This window comes from Chiloscyllium plagiosum, chromosome 6, assembly GCF_004010195.1.
Source record: "Chiloscyllium plagiosum isolate BGI_BamShark_2017 chromosome 6, ASM401019v2, whole genome shotgun sequence".
Taxonomy (NCBI): Eukaryota; Metazoa; Chordata; class Chondrichthyes; order Orectolobiformes; family Hemiscylliidae; genus Chiloscyllium; species Chiloscyllium plagiosum.
The window spans coordinates 76,476,747-76,489,740 of NC_057715.1; the positions used below are offsets into that span (position 1 = coordinate 76,476,747).

Genomic DNA, 12,994 nt, shown 5'->3' on the forward strand with positions numbered 1-12,994 from the left:
ATTTTAAGTTCATTTGAAATTAAGCAAGCATAAACTTGCATTTATTGTGTTCTTGGAGCATCCAAATCCCGGCAAGTTAAACACTTTTATATAAAGTATGGCAGTTAATTTGTGGGATATTGCTGCATGCAAAGAATATTTGAACAAGTAGACATTTAATTTTAAATGGTGTTCTGACCAATGTTGGCTCTGAGGTGAGGAGCACAATGGGAAACCCTCTGACAGTGCTGCATTCCCTCAATACTACATGAAATGTCCGTCTTATCATCTGTTCTACAATGAAGTTTAAATACACTTCCATAGTAGCTCTTAAATAGTGCAAAATTATTTGCAAGTTGTCTTGGATAAGAGCAAAATCTGCAATCCAGATATTGAGCCATCTCAGTTGACAACAGTACTGAGGCAATATTGGATTCTTTATTATTGGAGGTATGCCTAGCATAGTGAAGGATGATTGTAATTGTTGGTCAATCATCTCAATCCCAGAGCTTCATTTACCCGAGTTCATTGAGTCAATAATACCCTAAAGAAAACTGTTTCTTAAGTTTAATAAGAAAATTGTAGAGTACCTGCCATTTTTGGGAGTCCTTGCTAGCTTCCAGATGATTTTAAAATGTAAGTTTTATTTTATTCTTTCATGGAATGTGGGAGGTCAGCATTTATTGCCCATCAATGTTTGCCATTGAGAAGTGAGCTGCTTTCTTGAAGCAATATGTTACTTGGTGTAGGAAAACCTACATACTGTTAGGAAAGGACAAGTTTGAAAGTTCCTCTCCAATTTTGATTCAGAACGATCAAGGAGAGAGTTTTTTAAAAAAGAGTTATGTCAGCAGACATTATGTTGGGGCATTTAAAATGGTACTTTTCTTTTTAAAGAGACCCTGTCAGTTTAAATAATAGTCTGCCTTTTGATTCTTCCTACCAAAGTACACATTCCTACAGTAAACTCCCATCTACCAGGTTTTTGCCAACTTACTCAAACTAATGTTTATCTTGTGCAGATTCCTTGTGTCTTAATTGCAACATGTCCTACCACCTATTTTTGTATTGTCAGCAAATTTGGATACATTACAAATTTGCACCCTCTAAGTCATTAAGACAGGTAATAAATAATTGAGGTAAATTACTTATGAATTGTTTACTTATCAATTATTTACTTAATATTTTCTGAAAACATATCTGACTGGTTATTTACCCGTACTAATTGAAACTGATTTAACCTCTTCAATTCAGATTACGGAATAGAGGGCTACATATCCAAATTTGCTGAACCCCAAAGGTGGTTGAAGTAGTATAAATGGGAAGCATAAAATTCCAAAAAGGTATAGATTAAGTGAGCAAAATCCTCAAATGGATTTCAGTGTAGGAAATTGAGGTCAACCATTTTATCTAGAAAGGGTAGTACAAAGTACTTTGAATGATGAACATTTGGAAATTCTGGAGACTTGGGATAGCAGTGCTCGAGATATAATGGCATTGGAGTGACACAGATTTACTAGAATGATACAGCAATCCAAGAGTTCGAAGAAGAGGTTACACAGATTTGGGTTGTATTCCCTTTAATTTAGCAGGTTAAAAGGTAATTTGATCAAATCTTTCATCGTATAGAGTGGAACTGAAAGGGTAGATCGAGATTATTTTTGCTGACTAGAAAAGTTAGAACAAAACCTTTCAGTTATCAAATTAGAAACTATTTGCCACTCTGTTGAAGTTTGGGACTCTTTCTGCAAAATAGTCGATGCTTGATCAATTTTAAGTCTTGATCAGTCAAAGTTTTGTTAACCAAAGGCCTGAAGGAATATTGTTATTGACGACAGTACATGTTCAAGAGCTAAAAATTACCCACTTGTTCCTATGTTGTTAGTTACAGCTGCTTTTGTTCCTTTTTTTGCCAAATGCTATTTAATTTAACTTTTAATATTTGGGTGGCATTTCTGGTTTTTGTTTGTGATAGACAATGCAAGACTATGGATGAAATGTATTTGAGAGGGCACATCAGCAATAAATTGCTTGAGGCAGCATTTGTATTGTATTGGCACTCATGCATTTAAATTGACCTAATCCAGGACACTCTTTCTGTAGGAACTGGGATTCTACTCTTTATCTTTCATGCAAACTTTTATAGCCACGACCATATAGTGGCTAAACTCTGTGGATCCTGCAGTGTTCAGGCTGTTATTCTAAACGATAAGTTTCAACTCCCTGTATTTTTGGTAAGTCCTTGCTTATCATTTTGTTTTTTAAACCTGATTGGCTTATATCCCAATTTAGTACCTTAGTATAAAACTGGCTTTGTTAAAGCAGTACCATTTTCATTTCCATTAATTTCAATTTTATGTTTTGATAATGATTTGAAAATTCATTTTCTACATTTGAACCTATCAGACTACTTACAGATATGCTTCGTACTGAAATAACTACAATCCGAACAAATAAATTGAAGTAAGATGCATACTGTTGATATTACAGGGGGTCCTCAACTTATAAATGCTCATACGTCTGAGCGCAATCTCATACAGGAATGTAATTTTAAAGATCTAACGTGAACATTTTCTTTGCTTACGAATGGTTCCTTTATGTTGTCCTGCATTGTGTTCCAACTTGCTTGCAAATCGATTTGCTAAACAGACTCTAGAATGGAACCTGTTTGCAAACTGGGTTCTGCCTGTATATGAACTTCACAGCTTTTTAAGGAGCATGTTAATCAAAATTTCATCATTGGACAGACCTAGAATATTGTTCCATTTCAGAGAACTGCAGCCTCTCTCCCAATAATATAATTTAGCTTCCTGTGTGCCCTCTTTACCAATTTTCATAGCAAATGCATAGTTTTAATATCAGAAAACTTGTGGTATAATGTCATATAAATTGTGCATTAATGTACAGAATTGTAGTTCACATGTTGTATTATTGGCAATCACACAGCACCTGTACTTGAGTTGTAATTAACCAATTCTGAGTGAAGTTGATAAAATAAATGGAAATCTGAAAAAAAACACATGTTGGAAATGGTCAAGTTGGGTAGCATCTATGTAGAGAGACAATTAACATTTCAGATTATAATCTCTCTAAGACTGCAAAGTGTTAGTTGATTACTTTGCTTAAAGCCAATTATAATCACATGCCAGGGAAGAGAAATAAAGGACAAAGGTTGATGTTCAGTTAGAAAGGCAGCAGTGATTTAAGTGACCAAAAGCTATGATGGTGAAGGTATAATGGTTTAGAGAAATGATTGGTCTAGAGAAACTGTAAATGGCAACAGAATGAGTATTAACACTTCATCGATGCTCATTTATATTTTGAACATTACAACCTGAACTTGTTGAACTTTATTTTGGGGTTCAAGTCTGTAAAGTACCTAATTTAGGAGTGTTGCTGTTCTTCAATCTTTTATTTGAATTGACTGAAACAGTCGATGCACCAGATTGGAAATGAAGTGAGAATTAAAATGGCAAGTGACTGGAGTTGGGGATGGAACAAAGGGCTTGGCAAAATGTTTGCCAAATGTTATTTAATTTCCCTTATTGTAGAGGATCTGCATGTGAGCAGCAAATAAAAATAGATTGAAATAAGTGTAAGTCACTCGTACAGTAGTTCAAAGGCACTGATCTGATCTTGGGAACTTTTGGATTGCTCTGCAGCCACTTAACTGGGAGGAAATACTGAGTTGCTATCTTTGGCTTGTAAATTGGTTAAGAGTTTGTATCCAGCAATGGTGACCGTTTTCTATTTGGGGGCAAGAACTGATTGTCCCCCTCATCCATACATTAATGATAATGTAAGACTGGAACAAATAATCTTCTATTTTGTCCCATACAAACCGGTTCTGCCAATTCCCATAATGACTATTTTATTTAGAGAAGGTGAAAGGAGAATTTTCTGTATAATGACAGGTGGGCAGAGGAAAGGAGGTGAAGCAAAGCAAACTGTTTCATTTTGCGTACATAGCATTTTTGAATCTTGTAGTGATAGACATAGACCCTTCGATCCATTGAGTCTGCACTGGTCAAAACCAACCAACTATTTTCTAGCACTTGTCTCATTTGCCTGTACAGTCCTTGCAGATAGAGTTCCAGATTCCAACCACAACCTGGGTAAAAATATTTTCCTTGCATTCCTGCCACCCCCCACCCCCCTTCTGCACCTTAACTTGGATTTATACCCCTCAATTTTATTCATGTCATAGTCATATCAATCATGTGCTCTGCTCCAAGGAAAACCAGTCTATCCAATCTTTCTTTCTTAGCTTAAAATCTTAGTGCTCAGACACATTTTGGTAAATTTCCTGTATCCTTTTTGTAGTGCAATTGCATCCCTCCTATAATGTGAATTTTATACACTATAAAACCTGCATTTTAGCACTATGGGAGGTTGTGTACATTTTAAAATAGTCTTTAAGGATTTTTTAAAGTTGAAACCTAATTTGTGACCAACTTTAATTCCTTTTTGTTTTCCAGGATAGTCATTTTATTTATTCTTTCAGCCCAGTGCCTGGTGCCAATAAGTTATTCATTAGACTTGCTGAAGCACCCACTGCTAAGGTAGGATTATATTGACGTATTGGCTGAAACTCTGGAAAGTTGAAACAAACATTTTCAAACTCTGAAACAATCTATGCAATCAGAATTACAGTCTGGCAGTAGAACAAGCAATTCACTCAATTTTTAATCTGAATTAGCAAGAAAATTGGTTTACTCCTGGTATAACGCTACTTTCAACATAAACTAGGAATACAATTTTAACTCTTAAAAGACGATGACACTTCAAAAATAGTGATTTGTATGATTTGTGGCTGGTAGTAAACTCTGCCAGTTGGATGGTTTTGTATCATTTCAGTTATTGAGTTAATTGAAACAAAAAAACAGAACTCTAGATGTGGGAATCAAACAAAAGAAATCGAAGAAACTCCGCTGGTCTGGCTTTATCTGTGATGAGAAAGCATAAGTCAATACTGAGACCAGTGCCCCTTTAAAGTATTCATATTCTTTATGGCTCTCAGTTACCTAGTCAATCCCATTTCCTTGCTCAATCCATTATAAAACTTTCTGGCTTACTTTCTTCAGAGGCTAGGCCAGTTTCCTTTTGAACTTCTTTCTTCCCTCCATTTTTGTGGACAGTGAATTCTAGGTCCTATTTTTTTTTTTTTAAATTGTTTTTATAGATTTAATATTGGCAAAATAATTGTCCCTCGTCTTTGTATTAGATATAGAAACATAGAAAATAGGAGTAGGCCCTTCAAGCCTGCTTCATCATTAATTGATTATCCCAACTCCATAATTTGTTCCTGTTTTTTACATATAGCCTTCGATGCCTTTAACCACAAGTACTATACTTTCTCCTCTTTCAAATCATAATTAGCTAATGGGAATAGCTTTTCCTTCCCTCCCTTTGCTGGCATAATCTTGTACATGTTTTCTATCAAAGCTGCCCACAGTCTCCTTTGCTGTGAATGAGAGTAGCCCCAGCTTTTCCAACCTAACTCTTAATTAAATCTCCCCCATCCCCAGAATGAGGATCCTTGTATCCTTTCTAAACTATTATGACCAACTGGATGCAGTACTCCATTTAGAGTCCCATCAGAGTTCTTAAGCGCCTTTGTAGTTCCTATGAGATTGCTTAACTCATTTATTTTGTTTATAATCTGAATATTACCATTAAAATGCTTGAAATAAATAGAGAAATGTATGAGTCTAATGTTACTTTCTAATAGAATGTTGCTTTTGTTTCAGGTAAAGCTGCTTATTTGTGCATACAGAGTCCAACTCCAGTGAACCATGTGCCCACATTGTAATTATTACCTACAAGTAGAAAAACTGCAGACACATCTGAGCATTTTTTTAAAATGTATGGCTCCTCCAGGACAGTTAGAATTTTATGCTGCAATGTTTGAAAATTCTTAAATGGCAACTTCAGAAACATTGCATTAAGTTTTACAGACTGTAGTTGTTTTTTTAAAAGTTGTCTTTTTGTAGGTAGCAGCCGCTTTATTGTGAGGAGATAACTGTTGCAGAGTCACTTGCCTGTGTAAAACCTAACTGTATTTAGACTTTCCACAATGTGGAATGGAGTGGTTATATATTCCAGACTGAATATTTACAAAAGGTACATATGAACAAGTTCACTTTTCTTCTCTGTTGAGGTTCTGCCCTTTTCTAACTAGGTACTAATTTTTTTACTTGGCTAACGTCACTTACCATATAGGGTGGGGAGATGATCTGTTCTTTAGTCTTCACCACTTATGCTGAAATACAGTGGGAACACCGGGATGGGATCAGTTTCTTCTTTGAGAACCTCTCATGTACCGTAGCATATTTGTTCACTGGTGTGCTACCTTTACAAGTTTGTTTCAAGTGATTTTGTATTTATGAATCTGTGTAGTGTATCATGGTGCAAAGCAGCATTTTAAACTAAGTATTCTGGCATTCCTATTAGACATCAATGTATAACAACTTAATTTGAAAATGTTTGTAACATGCAAAATACCTAGCAAATGATTCAAAAAGTAATTCAGTTCAAGTTGTGTATGAATTTACTTGTTTCACTATTGGTTAGGAACCAGTTACCCATCTTGTTTGTTTATTTTAATTCGTGTTGTAAACTCTTTGGTATTATTAGATTGGCTTTTGATAAAAGCTGTTACAATGATTCTTTAGCTTTTTGTTTTATTTAAAAGGGAAGCACTGTTATATGATACAGGAACTGTATAATATTGCATGTTTTAAAAAATGAACATTTTACACAACATACATCTCCGGAATGTGCCTTGCTATTCGTTATGTTGTATGTCAACAACCAATGTGCCTAACTATGTTGCAAATATTACCAAAAATGACAACTTAAGGAATGTGATTGTTGCGAAAGTTTTGTTCTCATGTAAAACCCCAATTCTTTACTGATCTTGTAAATTTCATGTTAAATATAATTTCTAATGTTTGAACTTTGGTATTAATCTGTTAATACAAAAAAAACCCTGCAAAGCAGGGGTCTTTACCTGGTTACAACTAGAGTGCTCTAAACAATGTTCTTCCATCCATGCATTAAATTTTCTACATGAGGGAAATGAGTTCTTAACGTTCAACCTTTTCAGAGCACATTAGGTTTTCTCCTTACTCCTGACAATCTTTTGGAAATTGCATCTTAATACAACTGGGAGCAATATTTTGAAGACATTTCCTGCATTTGCATAGCTTGACATTTAATTACTATTGGAACTAGAAACAAAGTGTGATAACATTAAACATCAGGAGCCATTTACATGAAGACGGAACAAATTATACATTACATTGTCCTTTTTGTTCTTCAATCAGTCCAAAATATTGGAGGTCTTGAGGATTTCCTTCTGTTATTTTTCTTTTCTCAGTCTTAACTTACATTCCAGAGCTGTCTTTCATGATGCAAATTTTCCACACATTTTAATTCCCTATTAACTTGACCCTTCCTATGAAGCGCAACTGGAGACTGAGTTGCTGTCTCATCCTTGCCTGCCCCACCTTGCAATTTTCAGGAATGTTGCCAAAATCTTCACCATTTGATATTGGATCACATGGGCTTGTATCCAGGTAAAGGTGATCTTCCATCCTTGATGTCTGTATACTTTCATCTTGGAGCTAAAGGGGCAATTTAAAATTGTTTATAACCTGACATTCTCACTAACTTTAAGTAAAGTGATCGTAGCCTTGGTGCTAAGCACCTTCTTCCTAGCAGGGCTAACAATCAAACCGCTCCAGCTTCTTGTTGCAAGACTTCAGAGCTGGTCACATGATCCCACTTTACTCTACATAATTCTTTGCTACTGACTAAGTGACTTTTCACTATAAATTACATTTGTGAAAAGTGCACCTTTAAGTGAAACGACATTAAATAACTGAAATCTTTCCATCACAATGTAAAAGCTGAAATTTAAAACATATCTTATTTAAACGTTTTTAATATTTAACTTTGCAAAATTCTTGCAGTCAGGTGAAACAGCTTTTAGAATAAGTTAAAATAGAATAACTGCAAGATTTTTCTACTTATCCTCTAAATGTCCTCTTTCTACTTCCTTTCCCAAAACATTGCTGTCAGTGGAGGTGTGGTGAGTGGAGTTGAGTGGGAGTGTCAGGTAGATTTTCAGATCTAAGGTCAAGTAAGCAATTTAACCTGGTTTAACAGTTATCCACGTTTATTACTAGGAGAAACATGATTCTCTTCATGTCAGCTTAACCAGGTACTTGCTAAAACTATTGTTTATAGGTGGTTATAAATTTGGCTGACAGGTCTACTGCCAGATTTTGGAACATGAAGCAAGTGTGAGACATAATTTAAAAATTACAACAGTGGCTCATTTTTATAGACAGCAAGTCAACTTAAAATTCTGGAAGAATGGAGAAGTGCATTTGTGAATGAGAATTTTCAGTTCATAATTAAATCATCTAACACTAGCATTAATTCCCTTTATGTTCAGATATTGAGCAGTACATTGACACTCCTGTGTCCCACATTGCTAAAATAATACTTGTATTTTGAGGAAGAACTTGCATTCACATTATAAGAGTATTTAGCACTACTTGCAAGTTAAAAAAAATTGTTTACCTTGTACTTTCTTTCAGTTAAGTCCTTAGGATTTCAGAATCTGGTATATTTGGTAAATTGTATTAAAAACATCAAATTCAGCATTTGTGTATTCCAATGTCATGCACCCTTCATGAAACTGAAATTACCTGGAAATGAAAGATAAACTAGTGTGAAAAGGAGAACAACTAATATTGTTTTGGGTAGTCTATTAATAATGGAGTTGAAGTTTAACATTTAAAAATTCGATTAAATTTCAAAAGGACTAGATCACAAGATTAAAATACCATTTGACTCATCTGATTTTACTGACAGCCCTGACCTCACATTTGCACTTGCCCACTTGACGTTGCCATTCATGAAATTACCTTTGTTTTCAAACAAAGCCACATCTGATCATTTCTCTAAATTCCCTTGACTGGAATAGCCATCCATTTCCTTTCATAGCCCCTCCACCCTCAATGGCAACAAAATTCATAGATTTCATGATCACAAAGACTACTGTTTATTCTGTCTGTAATGCATTTCCCCTTCCTTTTCTCACCAAACAAGACCTCACCCACCCCACTATTTCTCTAATTTCATTCCTAGTTCATTTCATATGCTTATGAGTTACCTCTTGTTCTACTTACTCCGTTCCCATGAAATTGATGGGACAGACTTTTAGCTCCCTCAAACTGTCATTTGATGAAAGCACCTGTTTTTCCAACAGCATTAATGAAAATGGCATAGGAAAACTCATTTATAATGAAGCTGAACCTAGATAATCTAGGTCATTTGTAGGCAAAGTTTACCAAACATTTTCCATCCTGTGAATGTGAAGCAGTGTTCCATAATTTTATTCCTGGAAGGTCTGGCTCTAAAGTTTTATAATGCAGGGGTTGACAGTCTATTTCCTAATCAGTAGAGAAAGGGTAAGTTGTAAGAAACTCTAACCCTTTCTAAATAGGTTTTAAATCTTCCCCCATTTCTTGTTGGGAGGCTGAATCTCCCTTAAATAAGGGGGACCAAAACTGCTCACCATGCTCGAGATATGTTCTCACCACACCTTGCAGTTACAGTATGACTATGCTACTCTCATTCTTCAAATCCCTTTGAAATAAGGACCCAGATTACATTTGGCATGTGAGCTTTGAGCTTTATGCACAAGTACCCCCTACTCCCTTGTGTTGTAGCTTTCTGTTCACTTCAAAAATTCTGTACTTTTTTTCTCCCTTCCAAAATGAACAACTTCATATGATACTCCATTTGCCAACTTAACCCATCTGTTTATATTCCTCTTGCAACTTGCCTTTCCACCTACTTTTGTTATCTACAGATTTGGCTACAGTGCATTCACTTCGTTCCTTAAAAGTCATTAATATGTATAAAACAGTGGTGGTCCGAGCACTGATTCCTGAGAACGGTCATTTGTCAGCTAAGTATTCCAAAAGTGAAGTAGTACTCCATAATTTTACTCATGAAAGGTCAGGCTCTAAAGTTTTAGAATGTAGGGGGACCATCTTCTCTCTGATCATGAGTTGCCAACCTTTAAAAAAACTCCTTATCTCCACTCATTGTATGCTACCCATGAGCCAATTCTCTATCCATGCTACCTTTTGAGGGTTATCCTGTCAAACACCTTCTGGAAATTCAAATACAACATCTATTAGTTCCCCTCTATCCACTCTAATTGAGACTTCCTTGAGACATGATATTCCTTTCATGAAGTTATACTCACTCTGCTTACTTAGGTTGATTTTCCAAATGTTCTGCTATTACTTCCTTAATAATTGATTCCACTTTTTTTCCCAATAGGAGATGTTAGTCTAATTAGCCTGTAGTTTGCCCACTTCTTGCGCGCCTCCCTTTTCGAATGCATGCTGCATTCACACCAGAGGCAGAAAAAGAGATAAATGCATAGGAAATGCCTGCCATTGCAAAAACATGGCTTTATAGTGACCAAGACTGAGAACTTAACATTCAATGATAAGGATGGGCCTGTATTTTCTAGAGTTTCTCAAATTAGATTACCTCTCATTCATTTAGGAAGGACAAAAAAAAGTGGAATTGTGTTTACAAGATGGGATCAGTATATTCAGGGAAGATCTCTAAACAGAAGAACAATGTGTGGATTGGAATTATTTATAGCAGTGGTAAAGTAGGGTTCTTAAGGAGGTGAGAGAAGCATGTAACATCGACAACACAGTTATCATGGATGCCTTCAAGCTACAAATAGACTGATAAAACCAATTGAGGACCAAAGCTGTTGGGGTCAATTTTGAGTGGCTTAAGGATGGTTTTCTGGAGCAACACACTGAGGAACAGACCAGATGATAAGCTATTTTAGATCTCATGTAATGAAAAAGAGCTAATTAACTTTCGTAAAGAACCTTTAGGCATGAGTACATGCATACAATTTTAGACCATCAAGTGGAGTAGTTCAATCTGTAGCAAGGGTGTTAGACTTGATTAAGGAAAACTAGGTAAGCAGGAGGCAGAGCTATACATAGTTCTTTTAAAGACTGTCCATTGTATATTACATTGCTTACAACAAACACACTTTCCTTCAAAACTAACAACTCAAAAATAGGTCAGTCAACCACAGCTGACAAAGTAAAGGATTTTAAGAATAAAAGGCTTATAAAGTCTCCAGAAATTGTGATAAATCAGAATATTGGGAGTTTTAAAGAATACAGCAAAGGAGGCCTAAGAAACTAATGAAAAAGATGTATGTAATAATGCAAAAAACAAAAATGGATTGTAAAAGTTTTTACAGGTATGTAAAAGAAAATGTTTGGCTAAGACAAATGGTTAAACATGCTAAATGACTAGAAAGAATGACTTGAAGAAAATTGTACTGAACAAACTAATGGGGCTGGAAGTTGATAAATGCCCGAGACCGAATATTCTGCATCCCAGAATGCTGAAGGAGGTTGCTAAAAATAGTTGATGCATTGTTGATTCCTGCAAATGTCACCTCACTATCAGAATTTAGACAGCTGTAATTGGGCAAAAACATGGCAGGTGGAATATAACATGGGAAAAAAATGTGAGTTCTCCAAATTTGGTTGGAAAACAGACATGCAGAGTATTTCTTAAACTGAGAAAAGTTGGAAAGTGTAGTGATGCAAAGGAACATGGGTGCTCATTAGTAAGTTACTGAAGGCTAAGATGCAAGCCATTAGGTAAGTTCATTGAATGTTGGCCTTTATTGCATGAGGATTTGAGTATAGCAGTAGTGTCACCTTGCTTCAATTGTAGAGGAGCTTGGTACTGTACCTGGAATACTATGCATAGGTTTGGTTTCCATCTTAGAAAAAATATTGCTGCCATTGAGGGATACAATAAGGATTCATCAGACTTGTTTCCAGGATGGTACATCATCCTATGGAGAGAGATTGGGGAAACTGGACCTGTATTTTCTACAGTTCTCAGATTACCTCTCATTCTACAAAATACTTGGACAAGGTAGATATTTCCCCTGGTTGGGGAGGCTAGAACTGGGGACACAATTTAAAAATAAGGGTGACACCATTCAGGACTGAGATGAGGAGATTTCATTTATTCAGAGGGTGGTGAATCTTTGGAATTCCCTATTCCAGAGAGCTGTGGATGCTCAGTCTAAGTATAAAGAGAGGTTGGGGTGTTGAAATATTTGACCAGCCATGATTGTATTTAATAGCAGATAGAGTTGAATAGGCAGAACGGCCTACTCCAGTTTGAAGTTTCATAAAGTTCGAAAACATGTCCTCTGTGAAATTCATTCTATAATCCTATGCTTCCATCTACTTTTTTGCAGATAGGTGACATTGTAAGCAAACAACTTTGAATATCTGGCATTCTAAATGTATAATAGTTAAAGGCCAATACCTCTATCCAAACGCCACTAGTCCCATTCCTGCCTATTATCTCAACTCTGGTCTCTTGCCAGTCAGCCATTTCCCAACTCTGGTACTAATTCTCCTTCAAAGCCCATACTTCAATGTCAGCTCACAATTCAGGAAGAAACTCTAATTAACTGTTTCCTAGAAGTTCATATAACACTATCCCACTCCATCATGTTTATGAATTTCAAGCTCTGCACTTCCCCAGCACGACATTTGAACCAGACTTGGCACAATTAGAAACTGCCCTAATCAGTCAAAAGGTACAGTCTCTGAGATACAGGTACCTCTTGGTTCCTTGACCACTCTGCCCTTCTGACCACCCCATTCCTATCCAACACTTAGTTTTCAACTGAGAACATGACTGCCCTCATCTGGTACCTGTATGTGCTATCATAACCATAGCATCTCTAGCAAAGTTTTTTTCTCCTTCATTCTTTTCTCCCCACCTCTATTATATGTGGTGCAATTAAGGATCAATCCTTCAGTCAATTGCTTTGCTTAATATCATTATCCAAAATGCTTACTTCCACTTATGTAGTATTCTTGTATAGGTCGTTCTGCTAGAACGCATATTT

At 35.9% G+C, this 12,994-nt stretch overlaps 2 protein-coding genes across 5 annotated transcripts in view; one reads left to right on the top strand and one right to left on the bottom strand.

Annotated features, from left to right (window-relative positions):
• The window catches only part of mphosph8 (M-phase phosphoprotein 8), a 48,348-nt gene extending 41,411 nt beyond the window's left edge, over positions 1–6,937 (top strand). For 3 of the 4 annotated variants that reach the window (XM_043691884.1, XM_043691883.1, XM_043691885.1), the window contains 3 exons: positions 2,083–2,213; positions 4,458–4,541; positions 5,730–6,937. In XM_043691884.1, the coding sequence (XP_043547819.1) occupies positions 2,083–2,213; positions 4,458–4,541; positions 5,730–5,771 (257 nt within the window). In that variant the 3' untranslated portion in view covers positions 5,772–6,937. Of the gene's footprint in view, positions 1–2,082; positions 2,214–4,457; positions 4,545–5,729 lie in introns of those variants that run through there. The other variant, XM_043691886.1, reaches the window with a different exon arrangement.
• Positions 6,938–7,099: 162 nt separating this feature from the next.
• Positions 7,100–12,994, bottom strand: part of LOC122550728 (paraspeckle component 1-like) — a 122,755-nt gene continuing 116,860 nt past the window's right edge. The window contains exons 10-11 of the transcript XR_006311930.1: positions 8,572–8,699; positions 7,100–7,607 (exon numbers count right to left, since the gene is read on the bottom strand). The gene's annotated coding sequence lies outside the window, so the exon portion shown is untranslated. The remainder of the gene's footprint in view (positions 7,608–8,571; positions 8,700–12,994) is intronic.